This window comes from Scophthalmus maximus, chromosome 12, assembly GCF_022379125.1.
Source record: "Scophthalmus maximus strain ysfricsl-2021 chromosome 12, ASM2237912v1, whole genome shotgun sequence".
NCBI lineage: Eukaryota > Metazoa > Chordata > Actinopteri > Pleuronectiformes > Scophthalmidae > Scophthalmus > Scophthalmus maximus.
In genome coordinates, this window is record NC_061526.1 from 17108180 (window position 1) to 17130263 (window position 22084).

The 22084-nt window shown below is 38.2% G+C and overlaps 2 protein-coding genes across 3 annotated transcripts in view; one reads left to right on the top strand and one right to left on the bottom strand.

Moving 5' to 3' along the window:
• The window catches only part of grm8a (glutamate receptor, metabotropic 8a), a 350909-nt gene that overhangs the window by 183586 nt on the left and 145239 nt on the right, over positions 1-22084 (top strand). The window lies entirely within an intron of this gene.
• Positions 16729-20660, bottom strand: LOC118283044 (secretory phospholipase A2 receptor). The gene is made up of 5 exons (XM_035604691.2): positions 20581-20660; positions 20318-20384; positions 19581-19949; positions 18669-18983; positions 16729-17777 (listed from the first exon to the last, which is right to left on the bottom strand). Exons 2-5 carry the CDS (start codon positions 20346-20348, stop codon positions 17392-17394), a joined length of 1101 nt encoding a protein of 366 aa, XP_035460584.1. The 5' UTR covers positions 20349-20384; positions 20581-20660; the 3' UTR covers positions 16729-17391.

The window sequence follows — 22084 nt, forward strand, 5'->3', positions numbered from 1 at the left end:
AGTGCCATTACACACACAAACACACACATGCACAGTTACCTGAGTTAACATAGGAGTTATTTGCATATATTGCAAGCTTCAAGATATCAGACATTCAGAAACATTGGCACATGAAACAAATAATAAATAATCTAAATGAAATAGAGAACAATGGAAAAGCATTTTTCCTGTATTTTGAATTAATGATGTAATGATTAATTTAACAATATCACATAAACATCTACTATTACCTATTGTATTGTTTTTGTCAGTGTGTGTGTGTGTGTGTTCACTTCCAGTCATTGTGGTATGTGAAAATGTGTGCACAATTTTTCCTGTCAGTCCTCTGCATGTGTGTAAACATACCCCAGTGAGGAGACGGGACACCTGGGAGAGATGCCAGCTACAGAAATGTCTCACCTGTCAATCAAGTGCTCCCCACTCTGTCGTGCCGAGGAGGAGGAGGGGGAGAAAATGAAATCTGCAGTGCTCCCATCCCCTTAATGAGGCAGAAGGCCTCTGTTGGGGAGTTAAGAGTGTTTAAGGAACGGAACAGTGATTTGAGAGGGAACACAAAGAGAGAAAAACTGCGAAAAACAGCCTGTTCATCTGCCTTTACGGTTTCTCAGGCAGCGTGTGAAACCTCCCAGCCGAGACTTTGTCGTAATTAGCTCTGTCAGATGGCCTGTGCCAGGGGAAGCTATTACCTTAAATAGACTCACCAGTGATACGGATCCTGGTTCTTACAGATGTTTGCATGCCTGTTGAAGATACAGCTGGCTGGCGCCGGTGCGGGCATTTTTCCAGTCTTGTGAGTCTGATTACTGATGCAGAATTAAAATAGATAAATTGGGAGTTCAGTAAGCAAACTCGCAACTGGATTAGACATGAATTAAAATAATGCAAAATAATACCTTCAAAACTAATATAAGAGGAACTTCAGGTCTGCCAGCTTCGAAACCTGACTCACTGGTTGTGAATCACATCCGACTGCCAACACTCAGAGAACAGTCAACAGTCGAGTTAAGCTGATTCCCTTTATCGCTGCATTTCAGCCAATTCAAATTCAAAAACCTAGTTTCCAGTAGTGTTCCAGATTCACTGTTGATTCATTCGAAACGCAGTACATGTCTTTTTAAATTTCATCTCTGGCCCTCAACATGTATTTATTTATTTATATTTTAATGAGAGTGTCCTATTATTAATTACAAAATGTACACATAATTTACTTGCAACACTACTCATTTTTATTCACGTAAGTTTTATCATCAAAGCTTCCAAACCCCCCTTTGATTTCTCCTTCCTTATTTTCATGTGGAGTTCACGAATAAGGAAAGCTAGGGTTATTTATGTGGACGTATTAAGACAAAATGTGGCAGCTTTCTGAATCTATAGGTACATATGACAGTTATAGACAGATATGGCTTCATTCTTGATACAAACTGTACTGTATGCATATTCTTTTCAACATAGAAACTATTTATCTTTATTTCACAGATTTTTCCTGTTTGGATATGGCAAATGGGTTGTTATTTGTGCATAAATGTCAGTTCCCAAAATCCATCCACCTGGCGATGTGCTGTCTTCTGAATAAAGCTAAAACCTGCATAGATAACCCTATAATACCACCCTCTTCTCTTTTGGTATCAGAACAGGACATGTGCTGCTGAGGTGCGTTATACCTACAGGAATCTGAGGTCCAATGTTGACAAGTTTATCATGGTGCCCATGTGGCAGGTCTGTGGCCAACACCTTTAGAAGTCGCTGCCGGGGTTGACTCCCAGTTGTTAATACCCTCCGGGTTGCCTGCATGTTGTTAACATCTGCCGTATGTCTTTGTAGAGGCTAGATAGGCTACTCTAAATCTTGTGACGAGTGGCTGAGGAAAGGGTTCTATAATTTCAGCATCATGGGAGGGAGGGAGGGAAGGCTGGAGAGGTTTGGAGAAGAACTGGAAAGAGGATGCAAAATAAAGTGAAGAAGGGTCAAAGATTATTCAAGGGAATAATGGCTGCTGAGATACAGCATACACTGAAAGCATGCATCTGTTACTCTGACACCTTTTTGTTTGTAGCAGTCATGTGGCTGAATGCTCACTGAAAGAGGATGGGAAGGGGGTGATGGCAGAGGGAGGGGAAGAAGGAGAGAACTCAGTTTGGAGCTCGTTACATGGTGGCATGCTTTGCCTTTGATTAGAGCTTGCTACATGTGGTTTACATCTGCTGTAGCATGTGGCTGTATAAATATTGGCAGGCACGCTAAGCTGCAAAGAGGAAACGGTAAGAGAGGAGCAGGTGCTTCTAAGAGGCTCGTCCTGTACCAGGCATCACCACACAGTACAAGTTCTTGTTCAGATTTTTTTGCTAGTCTAATTTAGCTGGATTATATTCACATCTTCAAAATGTTTAAGTGTTGAAAGCGGCTCTAATCCTCCCCCAAAATTTAGAATTTATAGTTAACTTGTTGGGCTCATTTTGGCTTATACATAAATAAAAAAAAACTATATTATATACATTTTCACTGTTAACAAGATGTGTTGGTTGCATGTGGAGAAAATCTGACGGTCCACTGAATTCAAATGTTACTGTAAACTCATTTTCTCGTTCAAAGGAGGATGGAAGATATAAATGTGGAGGGTAATAAACTAACTGAAAACATGACTTATATCTCGAAATGTACACCTGTGGGCTGTAGATGAATCAGACAGGAAAATAAATAAATAAATTAAATCCTGCTTGCCCCCCATTTGCATGAAAATATGAATTAATTTCAAATCACGCACACGTCTCCCTGATGAGCGTAATTGCATTTCAGAGTGTGCTTCGCCAGAGAGAGCCGTGACAGTGGAAATGGAGGTGACACACAGTGTTGTCCTCCACTGTACTTGGGAGTGCAACACAAAGGCTTTTGTCAGTGATATGTCAAAGCCCTTTGTCCCCGAACAATGGCTGCCTTTGCTGTTGTTGAGTGTGGCGACCCAAACTTTCTCCATACCGTTAAGAGGAACTGAACAGCAGAGGAAGCTGTTTGTCTGGATCATTTTGAGGTTTTAACAAACTGTATAAAATTGAAATAATACATTTATTTTGTATGGCCCCAACCATAAATAAATAACAAACAAAGGCAACAAAGACATACAACATTGTCAAAGGAACAAAGAGCAAGCACAAAAAACCTTGGGTGAGACAAAAGGCAAGTTGAACAGATCGGCCTTTGGTGGCTTTCTAAAAGCTTCGAAGGCAAATGCAAAAACACGGTCATCTTTTGGATACCTGACCATGAGCCATGATTTGTGTTATCCAATAGCAGAGAAATCTGCTTGATATTTTCATATTTTATTTGTCTTGTCACATGACAGTAAAGTATGATAAAATTACTTAAGATCCAATGTACAGGGAGACATTTTACTAACAGTTATTGTTGGTGTGAGTTCTGTCTAAACTTTTCTCTTTGTCTGTTTAATAATATATCTATATGGGGTTTTTTTTTTAAATTAGTTTTTCGAGAACTATCTTAAAGCCACAACCAGATATTCTGCCTAAGAGCGTTGGGCCTCACACTGGATTTGATTTTAGCAAAGGAAAGAATGTTAAACATTAGCTGATGGAATGATTAATAGGTTACAAGAAGGAAAGGAAAAGCTATTCTCCAGGGAAGAGGCAACATTGAGCAGATTTCCAACTTGGCAGGACATTTCTGGTTACTCACAAGCATGGCTTCGCAGCATGATTCAAAAGAAAGACACGTGTTCCATGCCAGAATCAGCTCACGTAACCAAGATTTCTGTTAAAAAATATATATAATTAAAATCCCCATTCATGTCGAGAACTGCACTGTTTGAAGATCAGCTACTTTTGTTACTGCCAGTGACTGAGACATGAGAATAAAAGCACTATGGGCATCATTTAAAGAAAATTATCAGAGAAGCCAATGGACCTTTTGTTGTTAATAAACCTTCAATTACACCAATTCAAAAGAGCTATGAACTATTCAAACACAGCGTGACAGCGGGCGCACAATGCTGGGGAGAAAACCAAATCAAAGTACTGGATGTCCACGATGCCGTCAGGTTTTGATGGCCTTAATGAAACTGGCTGTAGGAGTTATTTTAAAACAAGTACCTTAGGTTGTGCTTCAGGGATGGAACAACATTTGTACCTGATTTCATTTGCCAAGCGAAAACAATACTTTGTTTTGTACGGAAGAGTATTACGGCCAAGAGTAAAGTTGAAATGTTGAGAGTAAAATTAAACCCCTCTGGTCCATCAAATCCAGTTTGAGGAGAGACTGACGGCTATGCGAGCTGCCAGAGCATTACTGTACATCCTGGGAGTCCATAGTTTAACCATCGATATCTTGCATTAATCCATTACTAGCTATCTCAGTTTGCTCTAATGTGACCCCCTCTTCTAAGCTTGTGTGGTTTCTCCTTCTGAACAGACACAGTCTTCTGCTCACACACTTCACAGTCCTAATACTGATTACCACATTGTGTTCATGTGCTAAAAGAGGAAGAATTCCCTCGTTACTACAAGGAAGTACGATTTCAGCAATTCTTTTAAAAACCACACATTTTGTAGAGGCAGCCATACACTGTATGCTATAACCTTAGTAGTTTGATATATTCTTAAAAATGTGACTTTCTCTTAATATTTCTAATTCATTGTTGACAATTTGACTTTATCCTCCATATGCAAAGTTATATATGCAGCTGCATTTCCCATTAGTGCTTTGTTTACTGAGTCCAACGAGTTGTGATCCATACATACTCTATATGAGCGCACGCAACATCTGACTCGTGTATCGTTAGTGTCATATGTACCCATATAGCTGGAGATTGGGTAAAAAACAGAGGGCTGAAAATGATAGAAACCTTTGAGCCCTCAGATGGGTTGTAACTTAAAAAAAGAGTTTAATTCTGCAAAATGGAAGCCCCCTGAAGAATTGCCCATTGTGAGGCCCCAATTTTATACATGCGAGCTCCTTCCTCTGCCTGGCCACGTCAAGGCTTTTCATCTAATGGCTGAAATGGCTCTACTCCACTCTGCTTTTCAGGCGGGCCTTTCAGAAAGTGCCAAAAGACATTTCGCTGCAGTGCCGGTGATTGGTCATGGCATGCCCGTTGGTGTGTCATCGAGTTGGCTGTGGAAGTACACACACAAGAATACAAAAGGGTTGTGTTTGTGTGTGCGTTTGCATGTTTCTGTTTGCATGTTCAAGTTAAAGACTTTAGTCTGCGGAATCAGGTCTGAAATATCTTTGTTTTGTCTTACAGAGCGAATGAAAATGAATGGACATTGTTTATTTCGATTAGTGGTAAATGATGAATTGCACACTACTGCTGAAAAAAAAAAATGACAGATTTAGATACGTGCAAAACACTGTCTGGTCTGCCACCAGCTCCCCTACTGTGAACTGATGACCTCATCATATACACTACATACGTGTGTAAGTGTAGCCCCCATATACGTGTTAGTTAATATATACGTTCTGACTTAGTATGGTTATTGATAATTTATTTGTAACCTTGGGCTTTTTTCATTCATTCTGAAGTGTCATCAAATATCCATTGATGTAAATAAAACATGAAGCTTGAATTTGAGAGAGAGACACACACACAGAGGGAGGGACATTACATTGAGGTGTTAATGAAAGCTGTAGTCTTGGGTTTTTCAGACTCGAGTTTGTTGCCTTGAAGGCACAGAGTCTCAGCGACCAGTCAAATCCCAGCAGTCGCAAGAGCAGCTGAACTGATATTTTGATACCTGACATGAGAATATCTGTAGAATGTATATGACTTCACTTTTTACCTCTATTAAGCAGTATTTGTGATTGGTTTAGTTTGTCTATTTGTTAGCAAGATTACTCCAAGAAATTATGGATGAATTAGCATCAACATTTTATTGAAGATGGGTCTGGAGAATGGTGACATATGTTTAAATTTTGGAGATGATGCAGGATTTTTTTTAATGATTCTTCACCATTCTTTATTTGTGGCAAAAAAATAAATAATCTCATTTCTCTGCAGCAATGGACACAAAACTTGAATATATTTGACTTTATATAATACATTTGTAGATTTTAACTCAGCTCAGTATAGTTTACTTTCTCAGTCAGTCCATTCACAGGTAAAGGATTTATTCTGTATGTTAGACGAATAACCGATGTCTTTATACCATAGAAGGATGCATGTAAGTGGGGGGAAAAAAAAATATTACCAAGCTGGTTTGCCTTGACACAAATAATTTCTTCAAAGCAAATCTTCACAGCCTTGCACAGCACCTCGGGACACTGCGATGCATTTTGATGTTATTTAACAGGCACCACTGAACTGGAGCTAGGCTGAAGGGGGGGGGGGGTGTCAACTCATGTTACTTTGTGTGGGAAGTCAAGGTATTTGGGTAATAGATTTTTTAAATCACGCGAAAAAAAAGTTTATGTTGCCAAATGTCTTGCACAGGTTACTGGGTAAAAAAAACCAAATACCATCAGATACACACACACAACCACACATACAACGTATTTTCCAAAATATGCTTATTGGTTTATAAAATTGATATCACTCTAATGTCTCTGTTAAATTCCAAGCTACAGGATTGTACAGATTAAAAAAAAAAAGATAGAACATGTCAATTAATGACCTTGAGATGGGCTGGTCAGCGTATATTTATCTTATACTAGTTCTTTCCTGCTATTTCCACTCTGTATGGTGAGTTAAGCTGACCACCTGCTGCCTCTAGCTTCATATTCAGTGTTCAGTTTTGTAAAAACATTTTTTTCCTGTACAACTCTCCTCCTTTTTTTTTCCAGGCTCCGCATGCCCATCGTTCTGTCTTTCTCACACACACACACACACACACACGCACACGCACACTCTCTAATCGATAATGGCTAGAGCCACATAGTGATACAGCTGCTCTCCTTCTTTTAGACCAACTCAGATTCTGTGTAAGAGGGCAACATCTATCAAGACTGTTACACTGCCGACCCCTGCTGCCGCTGCAACTTGATTAGTGTGTGTGTGTGTGTGTGTGTGTGTGTGTGTGTGTGTGTGTGTGTGTGTGTGTGTGTGTGTGTGTGTGTGTGTGTGTGTGTGTGTGTGTGTGTGTGTGTGTGTGCGTGCGTGCGTGCGTGCGTGCGTGCGTGCGTGCGTGCGTGCGTGCGTGCGTGCGTGCGTGCGTGCGTGCGTGCGTGCGTGCGTGTGTGTGCGCGTGTGCGCGCGCGACACACACAAAGAGAAGCCCATTGAGATCTGCAGCTGTCTTATATGCATTCTTGCCTGCATTGATGAATCATGTAGTTGGTATTAAGATGGAACAGAGGAATGATGGGGGGGAAAAATAAATAGCTGTTTTAAAAAATGGAAAAGCAATAGTCTGAACAGAAAATGAAAGGGAAAAATGGGAGAGTTGCATTATAAGTGCAAAATTTTAGATAATGATGTCTAGGTTATGTTGGGTTAAATTATTTTGCACAGTTCCATCAAAACCTCATTAATTAAAATGTGAGCACTGGGCCAAGTCTTCTCTGAGTCAGAGAGGTACAGTGTGTATGTGTCACCTATTTTCCAGCCTCATTTTACTGGCAGCTTTAAGCTTCACACAAGTATATTCAGAGAATAGGCAACACGTCGTCAGTGCAATCATGGTAAATTGAAGGTATTCTGACCTCACTAAATCCAGAGGACTAGCACCGAATGGAATGTTAACTCAGTATGTAATGTATCAGGTTTAGTTAAAAGCGAATTGTCCTCCTCTTATGTGACAAGTGTCATGTTCTATAGACAAATTAGTTACACAAAGGTTTGTAGTCAGTTCGAGCAGGTGACGCAGGCAGGTGATGGCAGTCTCTTTTGCAAGGGACATAGTTTGATTCCTTTTGCTCAAGTTTCCTAATCCCTCTGATATTAAAGATTGAGCTTGTTGAGAAGTGAATGCAATCCTAAGATCTGTCCTTGTCTGGTTAAATTGTGCTTAAATTGCCTTGAACATTGTCTGAAGCATTTAGCCAACTTGCTATCGTAAAAAGGAGGGACTTTTTTTTAGAGGAAGCCATCAAGGCATAGCCATCACATCTAAGCCTGTGGCTATGCTAGTGCTAATTATAGTCAACAGGCGGCTAGCTTTACAGCCATGACCTTTTCTGTCATATATTAACAGTTGCATTTCTAATAATAATGGCATTTAAGTCCTTGTTTATATTGTTGTTTGCGATCCAGTCTTGAGTTGTGAAGCTCTTGACTGCGAAAAGACCCTTTCTCAGTCAGACACATTTCTTGTAGTTAACATTGATACAGCAACTGGACCTCTATGTTTAGAAGGAGCCACTTATATTGTGCTTGGGATCCATAAGAATACAATCTAGTGTTCATAACCCAATTCGCTCTTAAGAATCATTGATAGTTTTTCTTGCTTGCCAGTGCAAGACCAGACTAAGTGAGTGGGCTCGTCCATTCACATGAGCAGTGAGGCTGGAGAGCCACATTCATGCAGGACGCCCAGCTCAGGGCGACAATAACAATATGTCCGGTCGTGCGATTTTTGGTTGGCAGTAATGAAGCAACAAGTTAACCCTCCTGGAAGTCATCTTGATAGATGTATCACATACAGACAAATACAATTGCCTGGTTTTCTGCATCTGTGCACTCATCCACTTGAATGGCATGCAATGGGGACTCACTGAGCCTCTCAAACAATTGCCTCTCAACATCTTCTGCAATTTCATCTATTTTCCTCAACTGTGCTAGCAGAGAGGGCAACATGCCCAGCCTTGATAGCTGCCATTTTCCCCCAAAGTGATTCAAGTAGTCAGCATTTGCTAGAGGAAGAATTAATTAATCTGGTTAATTTATTTTATTCTTACTGGAAGTATCCATTAGAAGATAGTAAATTGGGGCCATAAATGGATAGATGATGATCAGCAGCAATACTCAGATTGGCATTCAAACAATGATTGATTGGTATAAATGTGTGCCAGGAGAACATTACCCACACCATAACACCACCACCAGCCTGGACTTTTGAGACCAGGCAAGCTGGCCCCATGGATTCATGCTGATGACGCCAAAATTCGGACCCTACCATCTGCCCGCCTTTGCAGAAATCAAGATTTATCAGACCAGGCTACGTTTGTCCAGTCTTCAACTGGTGAGCTTGTGCCCACTGCAGCCTTAGATTTCTATTGTTTGGCTGATAGGAGTGGAACCTGTGGTCTTCTGCTGTTACAGCCCATCTGCCTCAAGGTTGGAAGTGTTTTGCATTCACCACGGTTGTAAATAGTGGTTATCTGAGTTACTGTAGACTTTCTGTCTCTACCAAAATGTCTCCATGAGGACACAATTACACATTTGTTTTACATAATCTAACCCTTGGCATGGATGGGTTCACAAATAGGATTGTCATTTAAGGAAGGTAGGGTGTTCACTGGACTCTCACAAGTTGCTTAGAAGACCTAGACTTTGCAGATGATGTTGGTCTACTCTCACTCTGACAACAAGATATGCAAGTCAAGACCAATGCCCTAGCCAGGGCATTCGACTAAACAGACTCGACTGCGGATCAGTTCAAGGAATACTAAGCATCTTCAGTTGATTATTAGAGCCAATGCAGCCATTACAATAAATGGAGAAGCCATTTAGACACAGTGTCAGAAATACTGAAACCAGCCTGTTTGGCCCCCAAAAAAACATGCCTTAGTCAAAGTCACTGTTGATGGGTGATCAATCATTAACAAACAATCATTCTGTTTGATGTATGTTTGATGACATCAACTGAAATACAGGATTTTATGAGTTGCACTGCTGCCTCATGATTGACTAATTGGATAATGAGCAGGTATACTTAAAACTAGAAAAAAGCTAAAACAAAGATAATCTGCAGATGTGGTGTATAATTCTGTACAACAGATGTTTTCAAAAAAAGATATTGCTGGCCTGCTGTTTCCCTCCACAGCATCCCAGTTACTGAACTTTATTGCAGCTTGTTTAGAATTTGTGGTGATTTTTTTACTTTTCATAAATTTCTAAATCCTTGAGCCTTTCAATACACACACTTTTTGTATATCCAAGGTATAACAGGATGCTGTGATTCTAAAAGAGTTGTTCACTTGTTGGGAAAGGTAGCATTCAGCCTGTGTCCTTGGGCAACACAATGAATCAGTCCAGAGGTTACTGTACAGTCAAGTTCTGTTGAATGGTATCAATTTCCAAGTGTGTATTACAAACATATTTTGGATATTGTATGCTTCAACTGCACATGAATATACATCTCTTCCAGCACCAGGCAGTGTCATAAAGCTCCAGTAGACTGTGATGATGCAAATCAGTTTCTTATTTTCTTAAAGGAAAACCCTTCCCCAGAGTTATTCAGGTGCTGTTTTGTATGCCGCAGTTGTCCCCTGAAATCTCATATCCCAAAGGCAAAGTAAACACAATCTTCTTAGAGGGACTAACTCAGATTCCCACTGTAAGGGTCTTGATACAAAGGCTGTTATCATGCAGATTGTTTGAATAAAGCCACTTCCATGTTGCTGTTTGATGCTAATTCTATTTAATCGGTCAGTACAAACAATAATTGACGATCAATAATTAAATGCAAGTAATTCACTCTGAATATCCCGATAAATATTGCGAGTCTCTAAAGAATTGTGAAATATCAGCACTAAATGCAAGAGGTGGGTAATGAGCTGACCTCGCACACTTGCTGGGCTCAGCAGCAAGCGTTTAAATACAATCTTGTGTGTGTGTGTGTGTGCGTGCATGTTTATATACATTTTTGACAGATGTACGCCAATGCATGTTCATAAGTGCTGTGTGCATGTGTTTGTGCGTGTGTGTATGTGAGGGAATGTGACTGCCTCCAGCGGTAAAAGATAATAGCCTGTTTTCACAGTAAAAAGATATTTCACAAACGTGACCATAATTGTTCAATTGGTGGCAGTTAAAAAATAATAACTATAGTGAACCACTAAAAACATACATTAATGTCAACACAGTGACAGATAATCACTAATTGACTGAATTCCTAGCTCTATAGGCTATATGCTATAATGTGGAGTGCAAGTGTATATCGTGTTGCAGTGTAATGTAAAGAGCTTTAAATATGACAACTTTGACTTCCAAATTAGAATAATTATTTCTCATATTAGTGAAAGTAGAAAAACAGAAAGCCCTACATTGTCAGATTATGCCAATATGTCAGGGGATACCCTGAACTAATCAGACCTGATCAATACATCAGACCTCATTCCCCCGACATATGTAAATGAGATTATTTCACATTATTTTACACAACATCATAGTTGCATAACAGCAAACAGCAGCAATAATGTGAATATTGCTGTTTACTGATAAAATTTTAATTCTGATGAACATTTTATTGATCGACAGGGCTCATACTGCATAAATTGCTTGTATTTAAATAATCATACTACAGAGACATAAATGATGTAACACACTGAATACTAATACTCTTGATACCAAAGATACATAAATGCATGACCTTTATATCAACTGCTCATTCTAGTTTCCATATTCAATACATTTGGCAAACATGTCACTTATAATCCCTCACAGATTTTGTAAATCTACAGGAAATGGCAACAAATTTTTGTGTCTAATTGATTCACTTGATTAAATTAATTTAAGAATTCTTGCAAAATGTTATACTGAAGTATTACCGGTGTCAATAAATCAGCATATGATACTGTCACAGATATATATATATATATATATATATATATATATATATATATATATATATATATATATATATATATATATATATATATATATTTTGATACATTTTGTGAAAGAGTATCCAGAACCATCACAGCGGTTCGTATCGACGATATCACTTCAGCAAACAAGCTCCTGATCCTTGCTCCCATGCAGCTGTACATGGAGGATAAATGGTGCAGCAGTAGTAAAAGCATTTAGAGGAATTTGCTGGGAAGGTTTGTAAATGTCACTTTTTGGAAGAGGATGTGAAATTATGTTTTTTTGAAATCAACAAGGGACTATGGGTCTTACCTCTTACCAGCCATTATATATTTTTATCTAATTCCTTCAGCATGGTGGGAAAAAAATGCATCTGGTATTTGTTACACAAATTATTGTGCTTTGCTGCTTGTTAAATTCCAGAAGTGCACACTCACACCAGACACACTTCTAAATGGGATTTGTATTTGTGTTGTCAGAGGATTGCTGGGGCAGCTTGAGGCTGGTTGTTTATAGTCTTGTAAAAGGGAACCGCAGTTGAAATGTCTGTTTTCTAATGGAGAGACAAGATTGTAAGGTAGTGCAGAAGAGTAAAAAAAAATAAAGAAAGGGAGCGACAACGACTTGCATACTGTGAGCAGCAAATAAAGCGTGAATGCACATGAACAAACTCAACCGTGAAGGTGAATATCGGTAGGTGGGGACCAGATTGAACTTCTCACTGGTCAAAGAAAAAATAGATCATCTTGTGAAGGATAGCTACACACACACACATCCCTACCTCAGCATCAACTCTACTACTATGACCTGTAGCAGCTCCGAGGGCCAATTTCCAATGTAAATTAGCTGTCTCTCCGCCGAACAGGTCTGAAATGACATTACTCATGCAGATATTGTGAAATCAGCCATTAGCGGCAGAAACCTCATGAAAGGTTGTTAGGGTCTGGACTGGAATACTAATAAGGAGAGAACTTCACTGCTGAAGCAAAGGGCAGGGACTTCAGTGGCCAATGGTGACCAACTAACAATTATAATAAACATCTTGAATCCATTCACTGCATTATACTTTAACCCTGCCTAAGTATGTGTGTGTGTTTGTATCAGGGCTGTTGCTGCAGAAAAAAACACAACAAAATTACATTCTGATCAATTTGCTCTGTCTGATACAGTATGAACATAACAGAAAATAGAAACTACACAGGGAAGGCAGACAGAGGACCACTTTTAAAACAGTCGCCAAGCTAACAGATGTGTCATTTGGCTTGTGAATCTAAGTGTAGAGAATCTGGGCAACACACACACGGAGGCTGTATTCTGTGTTACTGTTGCTATTGCTATTGGAACTGAGCATTGAGGAGATTGTGTGATTGTAAGTTATCCCCAGTGACTCAAAATTAATTATGAAATGGACAGTACACAATACAGTGGTGTTTATGAAAGTAATTGTAGTATATGTGATATGTACAAAGGGATTTTCTCGTACTTTGTTGTCAAAGACATAGGTACACCCTTGCATTATTGCAATGTCGGATTAAGTAAATTTTTGACTTTTTCCACTATCGCTATTGACTCTGCCAGTAGGTAAAATCTGTGGTAATAAAAATATATAAATATAATAATAGAACAAGGTAAAAATACTCATTGTCATATGTCACAGCATTGTATATTAGTGGATTGTTATTAATGAAGCATTAATGCATATAAATAATTTTTGAGGTGATTCACATAGTGCTAGTTTGACTTCAGTTCTTCTTCTTTTTTTTACTTACATTTGATTGGCTCCATGAAATTTAAATTCAAAAACTAATACAATTTTGTGTTCATTTGCATCTAGTGGAGTGAAAGTTACAATATTCCAAATATCCCACAAAAAAATACATTAACACAATTAAGCACCTCAAAATTGTACACAGGTATAGTGTATTCATTTTTAAAACATCTTCTCCACTGGAGAGCACATTATCATTTGTTCGTCTATTTCCTCTGGAGATGATATGCACGATGTGATATGGAGTTTGTTTGTTTGTGTGTGTGTGTGTGTGTGCGTGCGTGCGTGCATGCGTCCGTGCGTGCGTGCATGCGTGTGTGCGTGCGTGCGTCTGTGTGTGTGTTTGTGTGTGTGTGTGTGTGTGTGTGTGCGCGTGTGCGTGTGCGCTTCGTGGTGTGAGTGCAGACCTGGGATTATCAGACCTGATAGGTTGGGTAGCTGCTGCAGAGTCTGGCATGAGTGCATGTGTACGTGTGGACATTTGGAGCACCATGCTAAATATGTCCACTCATCTCTAGTGTCACCAGAAGCCCCAGGCTCACACCATGACGTTAATAGTTTGACAGGCCCCACTGCTCTTCTCTCATTCCCTCCCTCCATCTGCTCCTCTCTCTTCTTCCTTCTGGCTCTTCCCCTGTTTCTTTCTTTTTACCTATCACTTTGTGGCGCTTACTCACTCTCTCTCCCTCTCCCTCCCTCTCTCTCATTTTGTCTTAGTGCCTTTGGACGAATAAGGGCCTCAGCCTTCATATAACTTACGTGGAACAAAGTTTTAAAAAGAACAAGAGTCATCCTTTTTAACTATTTAAGTTGTGAGCAAGCGGGTAAACATTGGCAAACCAATACCTTTTTATAAATGTTAATACACTGCTGGTCTAATAAGATGCAAACAACTTATGTTTCTCTTCCCTCTACTCAAAGAATGGAGGAGACAGCATTACCCTGAGCTTCCTTTTTGGATGTCTTGCCTCTTTACCCTGTCATATCTCAACGGGTGAAACCGACCACCTATGATGGGACATCCTTTTCCCCACTTGTATCCACCATCTTATTCTTTGCTTAGAATTTTCAGAAACATGCACTGTGTGAAGACGGTTTGCAAGTAGAAACTGCTTTGTCGAAAGGTTTAACAAGAAAAAGGTTGGAAACCTAGTGTGATTGCTGGTGCGTGTGTCCAAACATTGGGCCTTGGGTTGCTGTAACACAAACCAACACCTAGTGGAACTGTGTGTGTTTCACCAAGTCATGACTTTGGATGGGATGTAAATGGAAGCAGAGCCCAGTGTTGGGTATATTGACAGTAGTTCTCATTGCTATAAAGGACAGAACCTCACAAATATAATTCCAATATACTGTGTATTACATGCACACACAGTTCAGAAATAATAGTAAATTAAATCTCTGTACAGAGAAAAAGTTTACTCCATATATCACCATATTGTGTAGGTGCTGGTTTTAAGTGTTTGTCTTTTTAAAATAGTAGTGCTCAAACTCTGAACTATGATGGATATATCTTGTAATGCAGAGGGTGGTAACAAAAAAAGCCTTGATTAAATTTGTCATCAAATATCAGTAATTATGGTTGGCAGTGATTACTTTGCATGTGTATTAGTTGTAAGGATAATGCGAACATAAAACTCAGTTGCTGTGAAATTTGTATTTTGGACAAGGATGTTGACACAGTCTTCTATGCTTGACTTGAGTAATACTGATGGTGATGGCAACCTGGAGTGGTGTTCAACTGCCAGGAGACCACTCACCATTAAGTCAGTTGCATTAGTCATGCACCAGGCCACTTACTGCCAAGTTTCCAGTCAGAATTAATCCAGTCGCCAAGTCATCCTCCAGCAGTGCTAAACCACTGGCACAATTTTCAGACAAATGTCTGATTGCATGAAATAAGGAGTGATGACATTTTATTTCCTAAAGGTTCTTCAAAAACACCTTTCTAGCTAATATCGAACACCATAACTCTGGAACAGAGGGGTTGTTGGGAACCATATTTCCTGCCACTTGTCACATTGGCAGAGGCACACAATGATTTTGCAAGAGTTACTTATTCCCCTGCTTTAATTTTCTTCTTGTGTCATAGAAAAGGTGATTTTTAGTGTTTCTAAGCTCTTGTTCTGCCTAAAATATTTCAAAAATAAATATTTATGTGCTCTACGTACGTCTATGTAATAAAATCCACAGTGGTAATGGTACTTTCACTTTCAAAGCTAAGAGCAGTTTTCCACCACGGTTTCCAATTCAAAATTCAGAACCATTGGTATGTGGAGCAGAATGTGTAAAAAAAAATTTTTTAAAAAAAGGTGTAATTTTTTAGTTTAATTAATTTCATTTTTATGCAGTTCAGTAAAGTTGGACATTGTATCAAACTGTCTCAGCAATTCAAACCTTTGTTTTTAAATCGCGGCCCAGCTAAAGATTATCCTTGATGGAAGTGTTAATTTGTTATTATTCAGCCTTGGCTGAGTGGACACCAGGCTCAGGATGTCATCTAACGCTATGGCACCCTATTTCTATCAGGCCATATCACTGCCAAGAAATGTTCTTCACTTCAAGTCAGGATGCTCACTGGCTGGTGACTTATGCCGTGGAGAAGTGTGTTTCCTGATTTCCAGATGAGCAATGATCACACACATCACCAATATGTGATGCACACGTAATATGTATCACATATTGGTCAGTGAAGTGAGCCAAGCGACAAGTCAAGGGAAGTCTAGGCCACTGGGCTGAGCAATGAACAACAAGCCTAAAAGCACAACCACGAGCACACACATTCACACTGTGAGCTGTATTGTGAGTTATAATGATGAGTGAGGGTGTGACTGATTGAGGCTTCATCCTAAATTTGTCCACAGTGTGAATAATGGTACTGGAAGTTGTCCAAGCTTCCTGTTTTCTTGTTTTTCACATAACCTTCTTCTCTCCTGATACTGATACTAATTGTTTACTTTATATATATATATATATATATATATATATATATCTCCTCGGCAATCCCTAATTTTAATGTTGCATTTTCATATATTGCGTAAGAGGACAAAATAGTGGCATTGTTGCAATTGAATTAGGTGTGCTTTATTGTAGTTCATGACTCATTAATAACTATCTAACTATCCAATACTATGGCAACTACACTTTAAAGAAAATCTGAGATACTGTGTGTCAGTGGACACAATGATCAATAAAAAAATTAATAACCTTTGATTTACTTTTTCTTAGGTAAGTGTGATGTCAAATGATCACAATTAATACAGTGTTCACTGAAGCATTCACAAGGGTTTAATTTAAAATAAATATTAACCAGATATAAAAGGTCATCTGGAAGAAAGTTAACCCAGACACTGTACACAACTCTCAATAAGGCAAACATTATATTAAATTATAATTAAAACAGGTCTTCAATTGATGTATTTCCTCTACTGTATCATATCAGAAATATGATTTCAAGATTAACTATGAAATCAAACATGTTTGCAACATTGCCATATTCAAATCCCAACCAAATTAATTAAAAACAAAAAAAATAATCTTGAGTATAACATGTATACATGTAGGTACAAAAGTAGAACATGTATTTCAATAATCACTGGAGCTATAGCCTAAGTGGAATAAAAAAAAACTAACAACAGATGTACACAATGTTATTGATAATAACATTGATTGGGACAGTGAGTTACTTTACTCCATAAATGTCAGATGAAATTGTTATTATTTACAAACTATCAAAACTATTTTTCTTTTTACAAATGGATATGAATGTTCTAGACAATCACAGTTAATTATAATAATACAGTATATAAACACAACAAATAACATTTTATTAAATTATTATATTTAGAATACTGTAACAACTTCATGCAAGCCTAGATATCCATTAAGACTTAGAGGGCTAAATTAAAATCTAAAAATCATCAATAAGCTATGTAACTATCTTTGTTTTCATGAATGAAATCTCCTCCTCACAAATAAAAGGGAGCTGGTGCGAACAGTTTACATCACCCCACGTGTGGTCTGTCGTGTAGATGGCGCCACAGTTGTTCGACAGCGGCATCTCAGGCTGTTTGCCATTCTTCCAGTTACTGTACGTCACTGTCCTGTCACTCCAAATCCAGAACCCAAAGACACGACTCTGCCTTAGACCGATCCAGAATGGACCACCCCCGTCTGTGTAATTTAACCGTTGATGGACAGCCCTCTGATCATTCGCATCCTCAATCCTCAGTAGGCCTGTGTGGTTGGCCTCGCAGTAGTCAAGGGCTTGTTCCCAAGTTAAATTTTCCCTGATGACTATGATTCTCACATGACCTGGAAACCAGGTGAAAGACAGATGTAAGATTTGCATGAGATAACATATCTTAAACCACGTCTGTATGATATTGGACATTCGATGTGTTCATGTTTCTCTGTCGTGCAAAGTTTCCCGAGGGCTATTTATATAACTTTTCTAATACAGTGTATTCTTCGAAAAGGGTCACATTTTTAGTCGTGATAGCGACATCCGTTGTGGCTCTTACAGGGTGACACCGTGGCTGCAGATTTTCATTATCACCCAAAAGAATTTCAAAAATTTAAAGATACTATTCTATTATCAGCGGTGACAGTAAGATTCAGTGTCTTATCCTTGCAATAAGGTGGCAACTTAGGTCCCAGCCCATCTTCAGAATTTGGATAGCCCTTACAGATAAGAAAATTGCTGCAGGGACTCTTTTATGCAGATGACATGAGAGATGATTATTCTTTTGTATTTATGCAACTCTAAGTGACACCTTAAATGGCCTTTAACTTAGCTCTTTAGTTCTGTTTCATACATAGTTTTTATTATCTGATACTTATTTTATTGCTCATTTACTTCTCCTGAAGTTTCAAATGCTCTTTTCTTGTGTTGTCAGCTGCTCTTGATATAAAGTACTAACATGCTGCATAACATGCAAAGGGCTATGATTCTGCAACATCTCCCCTGTGGTATTACTTGTATCACTACTCTTTATAGCACTGTGTTTATTTAAATATACTGTAGTGCATATCAATCAGTTAGTCCCCAGCTAGTCTTAGATTATATTAAACATCCGACACAAAATTCTAGTATTTTCCTACTGAGTATATGATAAGGAGTAGAAAGTTTAGCAATTAGTGCAAAACGATGTGAACTCGGTTACAGGTTTAATAAAATGCACTTTTGGCTTTTTCACGACTTACCTTGGGAGCAAAGTGAATTGTGTTGATTGTCACAACCCGACATTAACATTGAAGTTGAAAAGTGTGACGATTGAATTGTGCAATTTTGTGATGGGTCTTTTGCCCAGGATCTGAATGTTGAGCAACTTTTGTCCGTCCACTCCCATTCATCATGCATGAGTCCGATCCAAAAGGTTTTATTCATTCCTTTCACAAGCACTTGTTGGTTTTGCGTCTGTTCACGGATGCTGACTAAGTCATGGAAGTATCTTCTGCAGTACTGCTGTGCCTGACACCAGTTCTTTCTCACATTTTCAATCAGGTGGTAATTGCCATCTGCAAAATCAAAAATGTTGGTTGTATTAATTTATTTATTTATTTTTCCACAACAGAAACTAATACATTAGAAATGTAGCTGTAGTTCAGTTTTGTTCATTTTATCAGTAATGTGAATACTGATAAGGTGCCATTTGCTGTCATTAGGAAGTTAATTGTATGTTCATGCTGAACTGTTTAAAACAAATCCCTTAAGCTGAGGGAAGAGGGGCAGGAAGCCTCAATATTCAGGACATCCTTCTTTATTTGAACAAAAAAGCCTGGACACACATGCGTTATATTATATTCAACGTGTTGTTATTTTAACATTCATTAATTCTATTCTACTTTATTTTATTATCACAACTCCCCCTGTGCTGCTACACTGTGTGCTGCTGTGTCGATCCTGAGTTCCCCCTATGGGGGATCAATAGAGGTTCATCTTATCTTATCTTATGTTATTTATGAGGAATCCATCCACGTTTACTTCTTGAAAAAGAAAAAAAAAATGTTTAGTTTACTACCTAACCTCATTCTCAAACATGCCTGCTGTTTCATTAATAGAAGTCTTCATATTTAAAATATATTATAATAATAATGAGTGATGCTGAAACTTACCCTTGTGGCACATGAAAGCGTTTCTGTCTGAACAGTTGAAACTTGTCAATGTGTTATTTTGAATAGCTCCACATTTTTGCTCCCCATTTGTTAGAGTCACACTTGATACATTGTGTGTAACAGGGACGCCATCCGACCAAGTTGTAATGTTTTTTCGTCTCCTACTCAGACCAAGCCAGGCGCTTGTCAAATGCAATCTGTCCTCCCTAAATTTTTTCAGGTATTCGGCATCCTCGTCATCATACAGAGTTACTAATGATTGATTTATCAGATTACATTCCTTTAAGGAATCCCACCATCCATTTTTAACAATGCCATTGTAATTGAACAGTCGTAAACGATGAGATGCAAATGTGAAGTGAACAAATCCTGTAACAAAAAAAACAACAATATTTTATTATTCACAAGTGTACATTTAAAATATATATATATATATATATATATATATATATATATATATGTGTGTGTGTTTTTTAACTGTTAAGTAAAACCTCAGTGTGCTTAATCTTTTTCCCACCTCTCAGATGCACACATTATTTGTACAGCTGTTGCCTGTTAAAGTGTAGGTAGCATGTAGAAGTCCTAAGAAGTCTGTCTTATTCAAAACTACTCATGAAAAAGAAACTGGCTTTCAGAAATATTTGAAGGTCCTGAAACTCGTACACTGACATGGATTTACAGTGTGTGCTGTGTACTGAATTTCATGGGTAGACCAAGACCAAGAAAGAAACCCTTACCTGAACACAGCATGAACAACACAAGGGTCATCTTCACAGTTAAGATAAGGTTTGTGCGGTGGAAAGACTAAATGAAAGTGCAGAGATAAATAAAAGTAACTGATCGTGCAGTTAACAAGGGTACTAATTCTTAACTGCATATCCATACTTTGTATATACTAGGTTTGACTTAAAATTCAGCAATGTAATTCAGCTAATCTAACTCCTGTTGTGAATTAAAATCTTTTTCTCTTTTCTCTCATGATTTTTTTAAAGTCTCTTACCTGCTGAAGCCCCAGGCAGAGTGCTGTCAGCCTGGTTATTTAGTTTTGGTGTTCCAGGTTTTATATCCCGTGGCAGGGTGATGTAACCTAACTAGAAGCAACAGGTTTTTTTAATTTATTTTTATTTTTTTACTGTCATCAGGTATACTGTTGTTCATAGAGATGCATTTGTTTAATATTCAAATCATGGCACCTGGAGTGGAGCCAGTCAAATACATATAGTGCAGGCATTTACTGTACGAATAGCCCTGTGTATCAGGTAATGCCACATATGTAAATTCATTGACATGATGAAGAATCGAGAGGTCGGGGTAATGTCTCTTCATGAGATCTGTGTATTCATTTTAAGGCGTCATTTTAAGTCTTTACTAATCTTAAAACCAAAACGAATGTTTCCTTTGTTTGTTTTTTTAGACCCCTGGTCTACCCGCTTTACCATTTAACTAGTTTAATTCAGTTTTATGTTTTATGTGATCAAAATATTTAAATGCACTACACTTTATTTTATACTGTATAGTACATTTTTTATTGTAATTTCAGTAGTCCATGTCCAGTGAATAACCTTAAATGGTACAAAGGCAAGTAGCGCTGCCAAAGGTAAAAACAAAAAAGAAAGAAAAAAGTTTTAAAAAACTGAAGGGGAAACAGGCCTTTTTCACTGTTGAAGCTTTCCATCAGCAGTGGAAGTAATTGAAGCGTTAAAAAATGCTTCCCACAAGTTTCCCAACTTTTGTGTACACATGTGTAACGATTTACAAACCCCCCAGTTTTTACAAAGTGTCTGTGCTGCCTCGCCCCATCAAACCAAACAGCCAGGTTCAAAGTGAAATCTAGTCTCTTTATTGATTTGAATTTAAAGTACTCCATTAAGAGACAAAATTCTTAACTCTCATCGAAAACAGAATCATTGTCATATCAACTAAATGTTGCATTCATTTCTGAATACAAATGACCAGTGCAGGCATACAAACAAAAGATACAATGCAGTACATTAGGCCTGATTTACAATATGTTTAAAATTAATTTATTTCCTCTGGGCAAAAAAACTAAAAAACAACAACTAGCTATTTAAATTTAAAACATGACGAAACGTTGAAACATATTGTATTACCACATAGTGCATCCACAGCCACATGCAAATGCAGGGATCAGGAACAGAGTTTCGGCTTGTTTATCTGCATACAGTCTCACATTTGAATTTGAATAGGATCACTGTATACTTGCAAATGTGTCTACCACTCACTGGTTATTTGCAAATGAAAGTATTTGGACTCCTCACAAAAGTTGAACCATGGTTTTATAGGAGAACAGGGTGATTTCTTAACAGCTGCTCTTCAGTAAAGTACAAATACATTGCTCATGTAATGTATGTAATGTTTTTGTTCCTCACAATCTTAACTTCAGCACATAACATTTTTAAATGTAAAAATGGATACTATATTAAAGTGCCAAGTCTTACCTTTAATGTCAGTAGGTTTACATTAGGGAACCAAACGCCTCAAAG